General features: G+C 38.2%; 1 protein-coding gene across 4 annotated transcripts in view; it reads right to left on the bottom strand.

The window, feature by feature from the left end:
- L3MBTL4 (L3MBTL histone methyl-lysine binding protein 4) overlaps positions 1–21,205 on the bottom strand; it is a 437,886-nt gene that overhangs the window by 322,629 nt on the left and 94,052 nt on the right. For all 4 annotated transcript variants that reach the window (XM_004742737.3, XM_045065387.1, XM_004742736.2 and 1 more), the window contains exon 4: positions 13,973–14,027. In XM_004742737.3, the coding sequence (XP_004742794.1) occupies positions 13,973–14,027 (55 nt within the window). The remainder of the gene's footprint in view (positions 1–13,972; positions 14,028–21,205) is intronic.

Genomic DNA, 21,205 nt, shown 5'->3' with positions numbered 1-21,205 from the left:
GGATAAGGGAGATACTACATGGTAGTTTAAAGATGGAGGAAGGGGCCATAAGCCAAGGAGTATAGCTGGCTTCTCAAAGCTGGAAAAGGCAAGGAACCAGATCTTCCCCAGGAGCTTCCAAAGGAATACAGCCCTGCCCACACCTTGACATTAGCCCAGTGGGACCCGTGTCAGACTTCTAATGTGCAGAACTGTAATATAAATTTCTGCTGCTGGAACTGCTAAGTCGTGTTCATGAGAAACTAATAAAGAACTGTATGTCAGAAAGAGTAAGTACTGATACTCAGTAAACTGTCCAAATTCACCACCAAAAATTTTCTGAATACTCAGTAACTATGAAAGTGGACCAAGTAATCAATTTAATTTGTTTGAAAAATAAGAAGGAATCCACAAACGGTAAGCTAGCTTAGGACAAAAATTATCACATAGTAGATACTATATTGTCTGATTCGAACTGAGGTTCACTGTATAAAATAAAGGAACTATGAAAGAACTAAGAGAACGCACTCATAGCTAATATTTTCCTGTCCCTTTAAGCTGATGTTCAGGGAACTCATTTATATTAGTACATATAGACAGCACCAAAATCCTTCACTCTCCTAGAACTCTTTTGTATAGAAACCTATGGCATTAACTCTCTAATTTTTTTAAAAAAATATATAGTCAAAGTTTTAGGGATGGGAGGTATCTAACAAATCAGCTAATCATTTTTAAGATGAAAAAAAAATTTCCCCAAGGTTTAGTTTTGGCATAATTGGCTTAGTCCAATGAACCTATTATCCTGATAAGCCTTAAATGTGCATTCATTTAAATAACTGTTTTCAATTTCAAAGCATCCTGCCTAAGCTTTTAAAATCATCAATAAAATATGGCTTCATTGTCAAATTAAGATATGAACTACTGAATTCAGATATGCCATTGTAAACGATTACAACAACCACCATAGCGAAATAATTTCTCACAAGATCCTAAGCACTGTGAAGACAACTACAGATAATTAAAAGTACAAAGAAAATGGCAACCCATAGACTTATATTGTTAGAATACTTTTAATGTACAGCAAAACTAAAATAGCAGTGTCATAAACTTCTAAAATGTGGCTTTATAGAAATTTATGCTTAATTAGGAAAAAAAAGTTTCTATTTCAAAATCTCTATCACAGAGACAGATTTATTCTATGTCCCAACTACTCATACAGAGTGCAGTATGGTCAGTCCTGGGGCACACAAAGAACACCCCAAAGGTTCTTGGCCACCCAACACTCTTTCCATGGTTCTGAGGGCTCCATCTTGGCTCCGCAATGGATTCTCTTCCTCTCCACACAGGAGGGTTATCCTTAGCCTTCTCTGTACTCACAGGTTCCTATCTTTACCTACACACTTGATGTAGCTGCCCCTCAAATTCGAGCTGCCCCTCAACCCCTCTTACCAGCTTCTAATGCAAACCATTGGAGGTTTTCACAGGCCCCAATCTCCACACAAAAATCCAGCACTGTTCCCCAGTGAGATCTCCATGTTCCCCAAGTCCGAGACTTGGGGCACACACTAGTTCTGATGATGCTTCCTGCAGCCCCTGCAGTCACCCATTTACCATTCCCATGGCTCCACCTCTTAATAATACCTTTGGACCCATCTCCTCCTCTTAGGTGCCCTGGCTCTGTGGTAGCTGAGCGGCCCCATCTCACCAGCTCTCACCGGTACATTGATCTCTCCATTCCTCTCCTACCCACCACCTCTCCCCAGTCTTCTCCAGAGACTCTCGTGCAGTTCCCTCTCCACAAGAGAAGCTATCACTCTCCTGCCCAAAGCTTCAAAGTCTCTTTATTAACAAGAATATAAAATCCAACCAGCATCACACAGCAAATAAGGTGCTTCTCCAATGGCCCACATCAACTTTCAGCCTCATCAACTGCTTTCTCTGGTCATTTACTCAACAAATTCTTATGGAGAACCTACTATGTGCTAAGCTCTGTGGACACAATAGTGGACATGAGGCCTCACTCACAAGCTATTAATCTAGGGGATGGCTTAGTCAGTTAAGTGACCGACTCTTGATTTTGGCTCAGGTCATGATCTCAGGGCTGTGACACTGAGCAGGCATGGGGCTCTGCACTGAGCATAGAGCCTGCTTGGGATTCTCTCTCCTTCTCCCTATGCCCCGTATCCCACTCACATGATTGCATACACATGTGCGCACTCTCAAAAAAAAAAAAAAAATAAGGTAAGAATAAAATATTCAAAAATATTATAAACTATATTAAGTGCTTTCTTTCATAGAATATAGGGTCTTAGGGGCATAGAACAGACAGCTCAACCTAGTCTGGAACATCAGAGAAAGCTTTCCTAAAGTGAAAACATGAGGCTCTATAGGCATTAGCAACAACTGAGTACTACACCTAGGCAAGTAGTACACTTGAGTACTACCTTGGGCACTTGAGTACTATACCTATTACTACACCAAGTCTACATACCTGGAAAGAAAGAGGAGGGACACCTTGGCAAGAAGCATAGCAGGTACAGGGGTCCTGTGACAGAACCTGAAATAAGGATGGCCGTCAGAGCATGAGGAATGGGGAGACGCCCGGCTGGAAAGGAGGCTGAGGAAGCAAGAAAGGACCAGATTCCAGATTCTCCAAGGTTAAGTTCTACTAAATCCTTATTAAGATTTTCCCATATTCTATCTTATAGGCAATGGAAAGCATTTTAAAAATTTTAAGCAAAGCAAAAGACTGGTTTGTGTTTTAAAAGAACAGTGTGGCTGCAATGTGTAGACTGGCGTAGGTCATCTCAAGAACAGGTCTGGGAGATGAGCTGGGGCGTGCAGACAAGGGCGACAGCTTGGATTCAAGTGGATTTCCCCTGTGCTTCACAACTTTGGGCTTTATGTTGAAATGCAATGGAGGAAGGTCACTGGGGAGAAGAACAACGATTCACAGTTAAGGAAAGATGAAAAGAGTAGACAGACTAGAAAAATATTCCAGAAGCAAAACCAACAGCCCCTGATGATAGACTGTCCATGAAAAGCCAAAATAATAATAATAAGGTATTAAGGTGTCCATCCAGGTCTCAGCTTGGACATCTGATGGGTGGGCAGGCCTGTCACCAAATTGGGCATGTCTTCTTCTCTACAAGGCTGCTGGGCATGGGCTCTGCTAAGACAGGAATGACTTTAAGTCAAATATAAGATCTCTTTTATCCCCAAATAATGGACCCATTCAGCAAGTTTTCCAAAAATGTATATCTTTTTATAACCCCATATGTTTTTTATATCTGTTCAACTTACTAAAGATCAGACCCATGGCACTATCATTTCCCATGCTCCTCATTTTCCTCGCAACTGTCAGAAAATATTGGCAACAACCTTTCATTTTCACTTACAGTGTTTTTCCAAAAGCTTACTTTCTACACATAGCTACCCGCCAAAGAGGCTTTTCAGAAAGACTTGCGACAAACACACTGTGCTGCTTCCAGTTACAGCAGAGAAGACAACCAAATGAGTTTTTAAAGGTTTAGGGGCACCTGGCTGGCTCAGTTGGTGGAGCATGTGACTCTTAATCTCAGGGTGATGAGTTCAAGGCCCACACTGGATGTAGAGATTACTAAAAATGAATAAGTAAATAAATAAACTTTAAAGGTTTAAACTTTGTATTGGTCTATTCCTCAAAGAAAAATAATTCCCTTCTTAAGTAGAATAAAACTTTTTTAAAAAGAATTTATTTGTTTATTTGACAGAGAGAGATCACAAGTAGGCAGAGAGACAGGCCAGGGCGGGGTGGGGGGGGCGGGAAGCAGGCTCTCTGCTGAGCAGAGACCCAGGACCCTGAGACCATGATCTGGGCTGAAGGCAAAGGCCTAACCCACTGAGCCATGCTGGCACACAGATAAAACATTTTTCAAAAAAATGCTTCACCTAATTCTAATTTTCTAGGGTAGATAATTTTTAAACTGTCCTTAAGAAATCTCCTAAGCAAAATATGAGAACTGATATCAAAAACAACCTAAAAACTACTGAAAGCAAACACAAAAATTCCCTATTTATTAAGCTATTCAAGAAAAATATCATTTGTTGAGTATCTACCAAGAGCCAAACACATTGTAAGTACTTTCTCATTCAATCCTGGAAGTATTATAGGCTAAGAAAGATTACCTATTACTCTCATTTCACAAGCAAGAAAACTAGAGCTTAGAGAAGTGAAACAATTATTGGAAGTCACACAGCCAGTTAAGTGGCAAAACCGAAATTCAAACGAGGTCTCCTTAATTCTAAGCACACACTCTTTATTTCCTTTCACATATCAAAAGAGAAACTAAAAGTTTGGACTTCTGAAAGATAACATTTACCCTGGGCTCATGACCAATCCACGGCCAGACCCCCAGGGCCCAGCCCTCTATCTGGGCCCACCTGCCTGCATGCTCTGGCCTGAGCTCTAGGAAAGGTTCCGTGTATTACACAATGACATTTTCAGTGTCAGCTAGATTCTATCTTAAAGGAAAGCTTTTTTTTTTTTTTTTAATGTAGGGTTCAATTATATGTATGAAAATTAGTAGAGAAAAATAAGATTCTAGTCATGAACATTCCAAATGAATTTCTAAGGGATTCATCTGCTCTATGAAGTGAGCTACTGTACAAATGTAGCTTTGCACTTAAATACTGAAACAACTAACAAGCAAAGCAGCAAAAATGCACCAGCAATTCCTATCTCCTTCTGGCCATGGAAGGAAATCCATGGGCACTTTGTGGAAGCCTCCGTGTCACATCCACACTGATCCCATGTATTGAGACTCAAAACACAACTGTCATACTTGACTCTCCCCTGTGCTTCGTAACTTTGGGAATTAAGCCCAGACGCATTGGAAGAGGGTCAGCCTCAGGGCTGGGAGAAGAATGAGGGTGCACAGCTGAATGTAGATCTGAAGCCTACCATGAGATCAGAAAGTACCAGGCACACAGAAAAGTCAGAGCCTTCAGATGACATGTTAATGACTGGATTACCCCGAAACACAAGAGCTTCAAGAACAACCTGCTTACAGGGGTGCCTGGGTGGCTCAGTGGGTTAAGCCTCTGCCTTTGGCTCAGGTCATGGTCTCAGGGTCCTGGGATTGAAACCCACATCGGGCTCTCTGCTGGGCAGGGAGGCTGCTTCCTCCTCTCTCTCTTTGCCTGCCTCTATCCTTACTTGTGATCTCTTGTGATCTCTCTCTGTCAAATAAATAAATAAAAATTAAAAAAAAAAAAAAACTACGATCTGCTTAAAGATGGTGTTCACCTGGGCAAGGCAGATAGCCAGCCAGCCTCGAGACATAGGCAGGACCCCCACACTCAGAACTCCTCACCGCCCTGTCTGTTGGCTTTTTCACCACTTCAGATGCTACTCATTTTCTCCTGATCTCATCTTCAAGAATGGTATCATGTTCTTTTCATCCTCCTGGCCTTCTTCTTCCCCTTCTCTTTCCTTCCTGTCTTCCCCTCCCTTCCCCTGTTCTAAAGCCCTATGTGACAGAACAGGGAGGCATCCACATGGGAGGATGCAGGGATGAGGGGCTATAAAGAAAATACCCACAAGTGGAGGGAGTCCAGCAGAGTCTGACAACTTGGCAGGGTGAGGGGATGTCACCATGGAAGGATGCAATAGCACGGAGCAGGGGGTGGAGGAATCCTAAACATGGTGTCAAGGGCATCCACTTGGGAAGCTGGCCCAGAGTGTAAAGTCAGAGTCCAAATGGGGAAAGGAGGGCGCCCCCTGGAAGGACAGCCTGGGACAGAGCATCCAAGGCCAGTTAGGGTGAGGAAGGTGTCCCGCAGAGGAGGGTCTGTGCAAAGGAGCTTGAGGATGGCATCTGAATGGAGGCAGTCCAGAATGGTAGCGCCTGAGTGAAGCCAGGTGGTCATACATGCCAGGGAGGGGGCGGTAGCAACAATGGTTGATTCAGCAAATGGCAAACATACTAAAGATAATGGGAGGATAAATGGAAGATTCAGCAAGTAAGCAAATATACTAAAGATAATGGGAGCTACATTTCTCACTGTCAAAAGCTGAAATTCAAATCTATGAAGGGGAAAACTAGAATGAATCCTGAGCATCCAACTGGAAATGGAGAGATAGCTATGAATTCATAGATTTCAAGATACAGAGAGAGACTGATATAAATAAAAGTACATGCTGGCATGAAGCATGTATGTTTGTGGCATATAAATCTGTATGAATGTAGATGTGTGTGTATAAACATACAAAGAGATATTCCTTAGCTCTGTCCAGGGAGAAGGCCTGGGAACAATGACAGCCTAATAGCAATGAACACACTTAACCCCTGCCATGAAAAACAACCAGAGCCCTCTGGAGATATTACTGATTGGAGAGTATAAGATGAGACTAAAACATCTTAAGTTACAAAATATGCAAGGGCTCAAAGAATAATACAGTCCTATCGAAAAGATATGAAAACCAACTTGAAGGGGCTCTTACTGGCCAAATATCAGTCAATTTGGCACGAAAATACTGACAGAAATTATTAAAATCCAATGAATAAATAAACAAGGAACCATAAGTCTACATTCAAATAAATAAATTAGAAAAAAGGAAGGAGAGAGAGAAAGAAAATAATAAGTAAGGTGAAAAATAGGATATTTAGAGCTTTTAATTTCCTCTCTATAATACTTAACAATTCTAAAGGAAAAACCGACGCTTTACAGAGGACAGACCTGACACCAGCTTAATCAAGAGATCAAAGTAAGTTATCAGAAATGGGACAAATCATGATTGTGTGCGATCTGATAGGAGGCCAAAAGGGGAAAAAAGCATCACTTCTGTGATATTCCCCCAAAGATGTATACCTTGAGTCTAATCACGAGGAAATATCAGACACACCCCAAAGGAGAAACATTTATAGAATAACTAGCCTATGAGCTTCAGGAATGTCAAGTTCAAGTCCGGGGAAACCTGAGGAACTGGTCCTCAGGTTGAAGGAGCCTGGAGAGGCAGATAACTAAATGCAGGCCTTGTTCTGAACCAGATCCTTTCCCACAAAGGGCACTGTCAGGATAATTGGGGAAACCTGGGTGGGGTCTGTGGCTTGCCTGGCAGTAAGGTATAGACTTTAACTTCCTGCCTGGGCAGGGTATGATCTTGGTTGTAGGACATACATACCCAAGCATCTGGGCATGAGAAGGCATCAGGATGGCAATTTACTCTGTATTCCAGAAAAAAAAAAAGGTCTCTGAGCTGTACTTGCAACTTTTCCGTAAGTTTGAAATAGTTCTAAATTGTTAAGAAATGTAGTTAAAGAAAGAAGAATGCTTCACTCAACGGTGCTAAGAGAGCACAGGGAGATGAAGCAGTCATTAAACACAGGCATGTCAGCAAATAAGCCTAGAGTCCAAATCAAATATTTCACAGGGAAACCGTTTAGGTTCAAAAGAATATTGAAATGCCCCCCAAAAAACAGCTTTAATCTCAGTAGCAAAAGATAATTATGCTGAACAAAAATCAATATGCTTTAAAACAGCAAAGCACATTAGTAAAAAGAATCCTTTGGTTAAACAAAAGTCTCTGGTTTTAGGAACAGAACAAGGAAGACCCTCAGGAGGAGACGGTGGCTGGCAGCAGTCAGGCCCTCCCTAGAGCTATGAGGCCCGCAGAGCCTGAAAGCCTCCCTGACACCTCCAGGGGAACAAGTACTTTCTGTGACATCTCCTTTTGCTAAGTCAATCCAAAAGCCAGAGCCCTCAGTCCCTTTTCCAGAGTTTAACATTTATTACCCACCAGGGACCTCCAGAAACAGAAGTAGGAGAGACTGCTCTGCAGGACAGCTGAAGAACATAATCTGAAGGCTTTCTCAGGAAGTTATTTAATGCAGTAAAAATTTTCATATGATGTCTACTTTAATATAGTAAAGAATTCAACATGACCAATAAAAACTCTTCATGATTAAGTTTTATAAATACAGGCCCTTCCTCTATCTTTGCACTTTATACAGTTTTATCAATTGATATCATCTATTGACTGACCCCCCAGAAGAAAATAAATGTGCTTCTTCCTTTGTGAGAGTGTATATTCACAGCACTGCTAATTCACCTCAAAGTGTCAGAATACTACAGGGAGGTCTGTCAACTTGACTATTTAAGTTCAAAGATTAGCTCCCTTATAAACCACTCTTCAAGACCAAATAAATTATTTGAAAATATATACTAAAAACTATTTTTTTTACGGAGTAGTAGTGTGTGTGTGTGTGTGTGTGTGTGTGTGTGTAGAAAACATCTTCTTTTTAAATTAAAGTGCATCTGAACACATTTTGTTAAAGTTTCCCCCCAAAAAAGTCTATTAGTTACAAAGAAGTCCCCTGCTTATCCTCCAGTGACAGTTACATAGCTCAACGAAAATGTAATTCCATATATTCAAAGTTGCCAAATACCTAAACATTTAGCTATCCATTTATTGACAATAAATGCCATTTATAAAAATAGAAGGGACTAAAGTAAGATTGATTTGTTTTTTCCCTTTGCTGGTGTTGCTGTCCATTCTTAGGTAAGGAACTACACTGGTGACAATCAACAGACCGCTCACAAAGTTTTAAAATTGTGGGTATTATTTCCACTGACATACAATTACTTTGTAAAGTAGTATTTCTGTCATTACACCCAGAAAATGAACTAGTTACTCTAACAGAAGTACAATGCTCAAAGGACCATCTTTGAATCTTTCAGAATCATTTAATGAACCATATCCCCCAGCACCAGAACTACTCCCTGAAAGTAAGTTAAGCACTTTTGGAAGCTGTGCTAATTCTTCTCCAGGCCATTGAGCTAATTAATCCTTCAGAGTGCTAGTAAATTATTACTTCAGTATACTTCAGTATACTAAATGGTAAATCCTACCAGCCGGATTGGACCTGATGACATGCCTTTTTAAAAGATACCCAATTTAAGTGGGAGACAAAGCATATTGTATAACTTAATTTTTAAAAGCCAAATGCCCTAGGATATGCTGAGAGAAAACAGAAGAGGGAGAAAAACACAAAATAGGGAAAGTAGAGAAGATAATGCTGTTCTGAGGGAGCCAGCTACTTGGATAAGCCAGAAGAAGAGGCCTCCAGGCAAAAGACAGCAAAAGGTCTAGACTGTACATTATTGTTTTTTAAAGATTTTATAATTTATTTCAAAGACAGAGAAAGTGAGAGAGAGAGCACTAGCAAACTAAGGGTCAGAGGGAGAAGCAGATTCCCCACTGAGCAGGGAGCTCAACATGGGGCTCCATCCCAGGACCCTGGGATCATGACCTGAACTGAAGGCAGACTCGTAGCTGACTGAGGCAACCAGGTGCCCCAAGACAGCATATTCTGTTGGGCCAAAGCGAAATGGAGGAAGGCAGGGTTCAGTGGCAGGTGCCGGTCAAAGTGCCAGATGCCCAGAGACCTCTAATGATAATCTGGAGAAAAAGCATTATTAAAAAATTCAGTGGAATTTGAATAAACTAAGCAGTTTGTTGACAGTGATGTACCAACATTAATCTCTTAGTTCAGACAAATGTCCTACAGACGGATGTTAGCAGAAACCGGGGAAGGGCATACAAGACTACCTATACTATGCAACTTTTCTCAAATCTAAAATTATTCCAAAATGAAAAGTTTACTTACAAAAAAAGAAAAAATCCAAAAATAGACATTCCAACAGCATCCTCTACTCCATAAACTGAAGTTTTTATGTTCAGAATTTTCCAAATTAATTTTTCAATATTTACCTGACTGTACCATGATTACCTACTAATTGCAAAATATAAAAACCAGAAACATTTCTTGATTGGATTATTTGTTCTTTGGGTGTTGAGTTTGCTAAGTTCTTTATAGATTCTGGACACTAGTCCTTTATCTGATATGTCGTTTGCAAATATCTTCTCCCATTCTGTCAAGAAATGAAATCTTGCCATTTGCGACAACATGGGTGGAACTAGAGCGTATCATGCATAGCGAAATAAGTCAAGCAGAGAAAGACAACTATCATATGATCTCCCTGATATGAGGAAGTGGTGATGCAACATGGGGGCTTAAGTGGGTAGGAGAAGAATCAATGAAACAAGATGGGATTTGGAGGGAGACAAACCATAAGTGACTCTTAATCTCACAAAACAAACTGAGGGTTGCTGGGGGGAGGGTGTTTGGGAGAAGGGGGTGGGATTATGGACATTGGGGAGGGTATGTGCTTTGGTGAGTGCTGTGAAGTGTGTAAACCTGGTGATTCACAGACCTGTACCCCTGGGGATAAAAATATATGTTTATAAAAAATAAAAAATTAATTAAAAAAAAAACACAAACAAAATAAAACAAAACAAAGACCTTAGAAATGATAGAAAAGGTTCTTTTATTTCACAACTTAGAGATCATAATTGTTAACATCTTTCTTTCCATGCTATAGATAGTTGTTTTTTTTTCAACCACACTGAGATTACTCACCTGAGCTTTTTTCCTCCTTAATATGTTACCATAAGCTTTCCCTCCCATGTAATTTAATTTTTTTCGAAAGCACTTAAGTGAACACACAACTGTCTACACACAGTTGTACCATAATATTTTACCTATTCGAAATTCATAGGACAATTATATTATTCCCAGCTCTTCTCCATTTATAATCAGTACCACAACCAATATCATATGCATACCTTCAATGCAGATGGCTTACTTCACTGGGAGAAATTCCAAAAAATGGAGTTCCAGAGTTGAAGGAAATGTTTATTTAACAATAAATGCCAACAATATGTTCCGTAAAACAATGGAACAACTTGCACTCACAATAGCAGCGTATGGACAGCCAGCTCCCTTGGTCCACCAGCAAGTGGAGTCAGCATGTTTTTAATTGTTAATTAGGAGGCCAAAAAAATGTTCATCATTACATTTAAAGGTGTATTTCTTTGCTTTCTAGTAAATTAAATGTATTTAACACATTTCTGTTTTAGCTTCTTTTATTCCATCTTCCATGAATTGCCTGTTCATGTCTTTTGTCTATTTCTGCACTGAGATGTTAGTGTATCTCATTATTTCTTCTAAATCCATTGTGTGCATGGACCTTCAGTCAGTAGTTGTGGTAAATATTTGCTGGTTTATTTCCATTTTAATTTTTATTATGGTGTTCTTTGATGTACAAAGTTTAATTTATATATATTATATATAAATATATTTATATGTGCATATAAATATATTTATATATTATTTAATTTATATATATATATCATTTTCCTTTATAATTTCTTCTACTCTTTTTATGTTTATAAAGACCTCACTGCCCCAACACTCAACCAAAAAATATTAGCATTAGTTAAAAAAAAACACTTAAAATTTAGAAGGAAAAAAGCCAGATCACTCATCCAACAGAAGAAATGAGCTGTTTTTATCTTGGAGACTTCAGGTACAGAGATCTGGGATTATGGAGTGATTAATAACACTGACTGGATACCTTAAGTCATAAATAATTATTAACAAATAATACTTACTAAAACAAACTTTTTCTTAGAGGTATCCAAGGCAATTGTTAAAATTTCTGAATCACCAGGAATACTCTAGCTCAGAAAGTTTCCAAAAGAACCAAACAAAATTAATTCCAAGGCATGACTATGTCAGGAAAAATCTAGTTCAGCCAGTTCCCATGGACACAGAGGGCTGGATTACACAGCATTAGCACCTTGATTATGAGCAGTTATCTTTCCCATCACATTTCTTAGCAAGATTCATTTTCTCTATTTTTGTCTTAATAGCTACAAAGAAAGGAGGATGCTAAATAACAGGTAAAGCAGAAAGGACATATGCTTTAGAATTACTAGATGTGGGCTTAAACCCTGGATCCATCATTCACTAGTTATCTACCCTAAAAAAGTCAAAGGGCCTCTCAAAGCTTCATCATCTATAACACAGGACAGTATTAGGGCACAGATTGTGCTCTCAGTAAATTATTTTGTAATGATTTCCAAAGAAATTTCTTCCTTGTAAAATCAGGACAAAGAATTGTGTTTATTTTTTAATACAATTTTCTGTTTACATATAAATATGTATGTATTCAATTTTTTTGCTTTCCTTTTGTTATTATTTTTAAGACATAAGTAAGGACTAAATCTTTTGTCTTGCAAGAAGCCTGCAGAAAAAAATCAAACAATTTTCAGGAATTGGAGTAAGAAAATCGTCACTATAATATAATAGGCAATTTAGAGAACAGTTTCCTTCATTCCACTAAAAGCAGGACCTCAAAAGCCCCCTCAGATAATTTCATTTCCATTTCCACTAGCAGTCTGTTGCATCTGTATGCACAAATTAATCCCATCCTTCTTCTAAACATGTACCTATGGACAATAGTTGGGACAAACAGCAACAACCTCAGATTTGAGGATAAACCACAGGTGAAAACTTTTGAGAATGGACCACTAACCATAAAAACTAGTCTGACAATGGAAGAACAAGAGCAAAGAGGCACTTCCAATAAAACTGAAAATACTATTTACAACAAACATATATTTGGCTATATGAAACTATAAATACTAAATTACTAAAAATATCTAAATTTTGAGGGCCAAACATTCTTAAATTGTTAGTCTAACTGCATCTTCTTTTTCTAGAATAAATGTTATAACCATGGAGTAGAAGAATCTAGAACAATTTGCGTTAAAGTGAAAATATACCTGCAAAGGAGAACAACAACATTATAAATCACAAAATCTCTCGTACAAAGGAAAAAATAACGTTTAAAAAAGCCCCGCTGTTAGGGCCAGATACAGTCCAAATTTATTTCTAGAATTCTAATGTTGCATAACTAAAATGTATCTCAATGGAGTTGAACATCAAGCTACATAATTATCAAATTACTGTATTCTATTTTGCTTTTTCAGCAAAGAACATGACTATCTGACAGCAAGAGAAGAAAAGAATTTAAAGCAGCATATTTTGCTTAGAGCAGAAAACAACTTTTATTTTAAAAGCATTTAGATGGAAGATCATGAATTTTCAATATTTTGTCCCCAAACTGAACAATATAAAATGGTCTTTAAAACCTCAATTTTTGCTTGTCATTTTTTTCAAGATATTTTTAGTTGTTTCCATTGTTTATTAAAAAAAAAAAAAAAAGCTTATTCAACAAATGTTAAACATACTTTCAAAAGATCATTAGAAAACATTTATCAAATGTATATGCTTCCTTCCATGGAGCAAAAATGTTGAAAATTCAACTATATTTTACAGAAAATTTAATAGCAGGTGTCTGCTTGTATAGTAATAATCATAAAATAATGGAATATATATTCCAAGAAAATACCATCTGCATCAGAGGGGAACCTGGCTGGCTCAATTTGTTAAGCATCCGACTCCTGATTTCAGCTCAGGTCATGATCTCACCATTGTGAGCTCTGCGGTGGGCATGGAGCCTGCTAAAGGGTCTCTCCCTCCCTCTCTCTCTGCATGTCCCCCACTTGTGCTTTCTCTTTTAAATAAATAAATAAATTTAAAACATCAGAGAATTAGCTGAATACTAATAAGCTGTTATCTAAAACCTATTGATGTATTAACCATAATGAGGGATATTCAATTTAGAGCAAATGTGCAATCTCTTCTAAAACAAGACTTCAGTGGAAGAGCACAAATGCAATCATTAGAAGATGAAACTACTCTGGGAAAAGCTCAAGCAAAGAATTACACTAAACTAAGTAACATTGCTTATTGTCTTGTTCTCAGGGAAGGTTTACAAAACAGAAGTTGTTTTACTTACAGCATTTTTAAAAGGCAAAAAAACAAGGCCAGAGCTTCAGCATTTTTCTTGCTGTACATATTTGGAAATCTTAGATGACTCTGAAAAAGTCTCCAGAACAGTATGTAACAGCAATGACAATAAATGACACTATGTTTACAAGCTTAATTAATAAACCTAAAACAACAAAAGCAATCTAATAAAAACTTCATTTAAAAGTTATTCATTGTGTACTAAAATTGTAAACGATGGGGATGATTACCGTGACTCAATGGGGTGGCACCATCTCTGGGCTTCTTATCTTCCTCAGCTTGCTCCTAGAACACAGAAAATGTGGCTTAGGCCATATTTTTGGGTAACTGTTTGACACACCAGAAACGAACTTCTCTGTGTGCAGGAAGCCATGCCATGAAAAGCACTGTAACAATGGGGATAGTATATCAGCAGCCAGGCCTTCGGGTGGGTATGCAAATCCCAGAGGCACACCACGATCATTTGGACATGGGAGGAATCCTTTATTACTGTCTTAATTCTTTGGTGGCTAAAATAGGAGAGAGATTAAAGTTCAATATCAGTTAATACTGAAGTGGATAAAATCGTCTTCTTCCTGCCTGGGTATGATAGTCATGCCAGTGGCAGGCTGATGGAAGAGGCAAGTCCCACACCAGAGCTAAGTCCTCCAACATACATCTTCCTTCAACCTACTGGCACCTATGACAGATTATTATGACTCAGTCCAGATTATATTATCTAACTTTAGACAAACTAACCTGCAAAGTAGAGACAAAGGACTTCAAAGATTCCTCTGAAAAAGACCAGAGATTGAATATGACAAACACCACAAGTGCCCAACAAGAACATGGCAGAACTTCTCTCCACAGAGCAAGCAATTCATCAGACACACTCTCGTAGAAACTCTGGAAGGAAGGTGGACCATCTAACAAAGACTAAGGGATAACTTTTTTTTGAAAGATACTCTGTTCCATTGGTCTATGTGTCTGTTTTTATGCCAGTACCATGCTGTCTTGGTGATCACAGCTTTGTGGTAAAGCTTGAAATCAGGCAACATCATGACCCCAGCTTTGTTCTTCTTTTTCCACATTTCTTAAGCAATTCAGGGTCTTTTCTGGTTCCATAAAAATTTTAGGATTATTTGTTCCAGCACTTTGAAAAATACCGCTGGTATTTTGATCGAATGGCATTGAAAATATAGATTGCACTGGGAAGCAGAGACATTTTAACAATGTTTATTCTTCTGATCTATGAGCATGGAATGTTTTTCCATCTTTTTGTGTCTTCTTCAATTTCTTTCATGAGTGTTTTGTAGTTCCTCGAGTACAGATTATTTACCTCTTTGGTTAGGTTTATTCTCAGGTATCTTATGGTTCCTGGTGCTATTGTAAATGGAATCAATTCTCTAATTTCCCTTTCTATGTTTTCATTGTTAGTGTATAAGAAAGCAACTGATTTCTGCACATTGATTTTGTATCCTGCCACATTACTGAATTGCTTTATGAGTTCTAATAATTTGGGGGTGGAGTCTTTTGGGTTTTCCACATAAAGTATCATGTCATCTGTGAAGAGAATCTGACTTCTTCTTTGCCTATTTGAATACTTTTTATTTCTTTTTGTTGTCTGATTGCTGTTGCTAAGACTTCTAGTACTATGTTGAACAACAGTGGCAAGAGTGGACACCTTTGTCATTTTCCTGATATCAATGGGAGGGTTCTCAGCTTTTTCCCATTGAGAATGATATTTGCTGTGCATTTTTCATAGATGGATTTTATGAAGCTGAGGAATGTTCCCTCTATCCCTATACTCTGAAGAGTTTTAATCAGGATAGGATGCTGTATTTTGTCAAATGCTTTTCTACATCAATTGAGAGAGGACTATGTAGCTCTTCTCTCTTCTCTTATTGATTTGTTCTATCATATTGATTGATTTGCAAATGTTGAACCACCCTTGCCTTCCAGGGCTAAATCCCACCTGGTCATGGTGGATAATTTTTTTTAATGTACTGTTCGATCCAATTAGCTAGGATCTTGTTAAGAATCTTGACATCCATATTCATCAGGAATATTGGTCTAAAATTCTCCTTTTTGATGAAGTCTTTGCCTGGTTTGGGGATCAGGGTAATGCTGGCTACACAGAAAAAGTCTAGAAGTTTTCCTTCTGTTTCTATTTTTTGAAATAGGTTCAGGAGAATAAGTATTATTTCTTCTCTGAAGGTTTGGTAGAATTCCCCAGGGAATCCGTCATGTCCTGGACTTCTGTTTTTTGGGAGGTTTTTGATCACTGCTTCAATTGGTCTATTCAGGTTGTCAATTTCTTCCTGTTTCACTCTTGAAAGTTTATCCCAGGAATGCATCCATTTCTCCTAGGTTGCTTAAGTTATTGGCATATAACCATTGATAATAATTTCTGATGACTGTTTCTATTTCCTTGGTGTTATTCGTGATCTCTCGCCTTTCATTCATAACTTTAATAATTTGGGTCTTTCCTCTTTTCTTTTGGCTTAGTTTGGCCAGTGGTTCATCAATCTTATTAATTCTATCAAAGAACAACCTTCTAGTTTTGTTGATGTGTTCTACTATATCTCTAGTTTCTAACTCATTGATCTCTGCTCCAATCTTAATTATTCCCCTTCTTGTGGGTGGGGCTGGCTTAATTTGTTGTTGATTTTCCAATTCTTTAAGGTGTAAAGAGTGCCTGTATATTCAGGATTTTTCAATGTTTTTGAGTGAGGCTTGGATGGTTATGAATTACCCCCTTTGTATTGCCTTTGCCATATCCCATAGGTTTTGGACCAATGTGTCTTCATTCTCATTAGTTTCCATGAATTGTTTAAGTTCTTCTTTGATTTCCTGATTGATCCAAACATTCTTGAGCAGGATGGTCTTTAGCTTCCAAGTGCTTGAATTTCTTTCAAACTTTTTCTTGTGATTGAGTTCCAGTTTCAAAGCACTGTGGTCTGAGAATATCCAGGGAATAATCTCAATCTTTTGGTATTGAGACCTGATTTGTGACACAGTATATGGTCTATTCTTGGTTATTCTGTTGTTTTAGGGTAGAATGTTCTGTAGATATCTATGAGGTCCATCTGGTCCAAAAGTCATTCAAAGCTCCTATATCAGGGCACCTGGGTGGCTCAGTGGGTTAAAGCCTCTGCCTTCAGCTCAGGTCATGATCCCAGGGTCCTGGGATCGAGCCTCATATCAGGCTCTCTGCTCAGTGGGAAGCCTGCTTCCTCCTCTCTCTCTCTCTCTTTCTCTCTCTGTCTGCCTCTCTGACTACTTGTGATCTCTCTCTCTGTCAAATAAATAAATAAAATCTTTAAAAAATTTTTTTTAAAAAGTTCTTATATCTTTGTTGATTTTCTGCTTAGAGAATCTATGTCTTGCTGAGACGGGTGTGTTAAGATCCCCTAAAATTAACATGTTCTTATCAATATGACTATTTTGATGAACAGTTGGCTTATGTATTTGGCTGCTCTCAGATGGGGGCATAAACATTTATAATTGTTAGATCTTCTTGTTGGATAGACCCTTTAAGAATGACGTAGTGTCCTTCTATACCTCTGACTACATTTATCTGATATGAGAATTGCTACCCCAGCTTTCTCCTGAGGCCCACTGGCATGAAAGATGGTTCTCCATATATTCACTCTCAGTCTGGATATAACTTTAGGTTCAAAATGCATCTCTTGTAGATAGCATATGGATGGGTCCTGCATGGTACTGGCACAAAAACAGAAACACCAATGGAACAGAGTAGAGAGCCCAGATATGGACCCTCAACTCCATGGTCAAATAATCTTCAACAAAGCAGGAAAAAATATACAGTGGAAAAAAGTCTCTTCAATTAGTGGTGCTGAGAAAATTGGACAGCTATATATAAAAGAATGAAACTTGACCATTCTCTTATGTCATACACAAAGATGAACTCAAAATGGATGAAAGACCTCAACGTGAGACAGGAATCCATCAAAACCCTAGAGGAAAACATAGGCAGTAACCTCTCCAACAGTGGCCACAGCATTTCTTTCAAGACAGGTTTCCACAGGCAAAGGAAACAAAAGCAGAAGTGAACTTTGGAGACTACATCAAGATAAAAAGCTTCTGCACAGCCAAGGAAACAGTCAACAAAACAAAGAGGCAACCCACGGAATGGGAGAAGATATTTACAGACAAAGGGTTGATATCCAAGATCTATAAATAACTTTTCAAACTCAACACACAAAAAATAGATAATCATGTTTAAAAATGGGCAGAAGACATGAATAGGCACTTTTCCATGGAAGACATACAATGGCTAACTGACACATGAAAAAAAGTTCATCATCACTAGCCATCAGGGAAATTCAAATCAAAACCACATTGGGATTATGGACATTGGGGAGAGTATGTGCTTTGGTGAGTGCTGTGAAGTGTGTAAACCTGGTGATTCACAGACCTGTACCCCTGGGGATAAAAATATATGTTTACAAAAAATAAAAAACTAATAAAAAAAAGGGGGGGGAGGGATAACAAAATAATTCACAAATGAGAAATTTAAAAAAAAAAATACATTGAGATACCATCTTGCACCAGTTAGAATTGCAAAGGTTAACAAGGCAGAAAATAACAACTGTTGGAGAGGATGTGGAGAAGGAGGAACCCTCTTACACTGTTGGTAGGAATGCAAGTTGGTGTAGCCACTTTGAAAACAGTGTGGAGATTCGTCAAAAAATTAAAAATAGAGCTACCCTATGACCCTGCGATTGCACTACTGGCTTGTCACCCCAAAGATATAGATGTAGTGAAAAGAAGGTCCATAAGTACCCCAATGTTCATAGCAGCAATGTCTACAATCGCCAAAGTGTGGAAAGAGCTGAGATGCCCTTTGACAGATGGGTAGATAAAGAAGATGTGGTTCATATATACAATGGAATATATGAATACCCAACTTTTGTATGTACGGGACTGGAGGAGATTATACTGAGTGAAATAGTCAAGCAGAGAAAGTCGATTATATGGTTTCCCCTACTTGTAGAACATACAGAATAACTTAGAGGATATTAGGAGAAAGAAAGGATTAGTAAATTGGGGGAAATCAGAGGGGGAAATGAATCATGAGAGATTGTGGACTCTGAAGAACAAACTGAGAGCTTTGGAAGATGGGGAGGGGATGGGAGATGGGTGACCCCAGTGGTGGGTATTAAGGACGGCACATATTGCATGGAGCACTGGGTGTTGTACATAAACAATGAATCTTGGAACTCTGTGTCAAAAACTAGTGATGTATTCTATCGTGGCTAACATAACACAATAAAAAAATTTTTAAAAAAAAGAAAGATACTCACTGGAAAAGAGCATTTGTTAATGGGTATCCAGAAATATGTTTCATTTACATAGTTTTGTGGTCATAAACAATGTATGCCTACATATAAACTCACAATTACACACTTAAAAATTGGGGAACAGTTTCCCAATTTTGAAGTCCTCCAAATAGGGGCACCTGTGTGGCTCAGTCATTAAGCATCTGCCTTCGCCTCAGGTCATGATCCCAGGGTCCTGGGATCTGGCCCCACCCACTTCAGGCTCCCTGCTTAGCAGGAAGCCTGCTTCTCCCTCTCCCACTCCCCCTGTTTGTGTTCCCTCTCTCACTGTTTCTCACTCTTTCAAATAAATAAATAAAATCTTTTTTAAAAAAAATCCTCCAAATGAAGGGTTTGAGGGGGCTTTGAAATTACTTTTAAAAATACAAATATGTGATACTTTTTATTGATTTCCAAGAAAAACTGACTGTCATCAGGAAAGATGAAAATTCAGCAGGTGAAATATGCAAAAGCCTTCACATAATTAATGGGAGATGCTGAGAAATGAGTGTCATGACTTGGTAGGTTTGGTGAACGATCACTTCTTCAAGTTAGTCTTATATATCTTTGGGATATGTCTTTTTAAGCTATGACAAGGGAGACTGACTGCCCCAGTTTTCCCCGGATTGACCTAGTCACAGCACTGAAGTCCCACATGTGAGGAACCCCTAAGTTCTAGAGAAACCAAAATACTCAGTCATCCTGGCTATGATAACCATTACAAATGAATCTAAAAAACAGACTTCAGATAATGTCAACATAAAGCTTTGAATCAAGCTTTCAAAAAAGATTCATGAATATTAATATTTTAATGATAACAAACTTGTTTGTAACAGAATAAATACTGTTAATTTCATTTTTATATTACACAATTTCAGTTCCTTTTTTGGTCTATGGCTTTAAGGTACAAAATACAATTTGTATAATAGTAAATCATATAATTTTCAAATAAATGCATAGATTGAGATATGTGATTAATGTTTCTTTACTGATGGGTAAGCAAACCAGGCAACCACTTGCCAATATAGCCGTATATGACTGTGATAGATTCAGTGAGATGCCTTAGCTTGGTATCTTTCTATACATCATTTGTTTTTTGAATTCAGATGGTTCAAGGTAAAAATATACACAGAAAGCAGTAGTGTAGTGAAAACTTCCCCACTCATCCACCTCCATCTGGCCAACTCAATACCTCCACCCAGTAACCACTGTTATTAGAGTCTAATATGTCCTTGCAACATTTTCTTTATAACAATACAAAGAAACATGAATATATATTCTTATTTTCTTGCTCTGATGTGCAAAGGCAGCATATCATAATACTGTTTTCTACCTCTCTTTTCATTTAACAAAATACCTCAGAGATTTTTATCAGGTCACAGAGAACATTCTTGGTCTTTCATCACAGCTGCACAGAATTGCACTGAATGATATTTCATGATTTACTTAACTGGTTCCATATTTATGAATGTTTGGGTTGTTTCTGATCTTTTCTCCAAGTCATATTACACTACAGTGAAAAACTAGCATGTATGTCATTTTGCATTTGTGCTAGGATATCTGTGGAATGGCTTCTCAGAACTGAAACTGCCGGGGGGGCGGGGGGGCTGGGTGGCTTAGTTGGTTGAGCATCTGACTCTTGGTTTTGGCTCCTGTTGTGATCTCAGGCTCTTAAGACATTGGGCTCTGCATCCAGCATGGAGCCTGCTTGTGATTCTCTCTCTGCTTCTCCCTCTGCTCATGCTTGCTCACTTTCTCTCTCAAATAAAGAAATCAATCTTTAAAATCTTCCAAAAAAAAAAAAAAAAAGAAAGAAGTGAAACTGCTGGTCAACAGAGACTCATATTTTCCTGCTGCTAATTTCCACATGAGCTTCCCCACTCAATAGTCCCATGAGCCTTGGATTAGGACCTGTGTTCCTGTAGCCTGTCAACAGAGCGTGTTATCAAATTTTTGGATTTTTGCCAAGATGATGAATGAAAAATATCTTACTATAATTATAATTTGCATTTATTTCATTAGGAAGAAACTGAAGATCACTTTGTATATTTAAAAGTTTCTTGTTTTTCCTTTTCTGTCAAATATCATTTCACATCCTTGGTCTATTTTCTGTTGGAATGATTACTCATCTTTAGGTCT

Source organism: Mustela putorius, unplaced genomic scaffold, assembly GCF_011764305.1.
Source record: "Mustela putorius furo isolate JIRA1106 unplaced genomic scaffold, ASM1176430v1.1 tig00003858_pilon_pilon_pilon, whole genome shotgun sequence".
In the NCBI taxonomy this organism is placed as follows: Eukaryota; Metazoa; Chordata; class Mammalia; order Carnivora; family Mustelidae; genus Mustela; species Mustela putorius.
The sequence above is the reverse complement of the archived record's forward strand: the minus strand, read 5'-3'. Positions and strand labels throughout refer to the sequence as shown.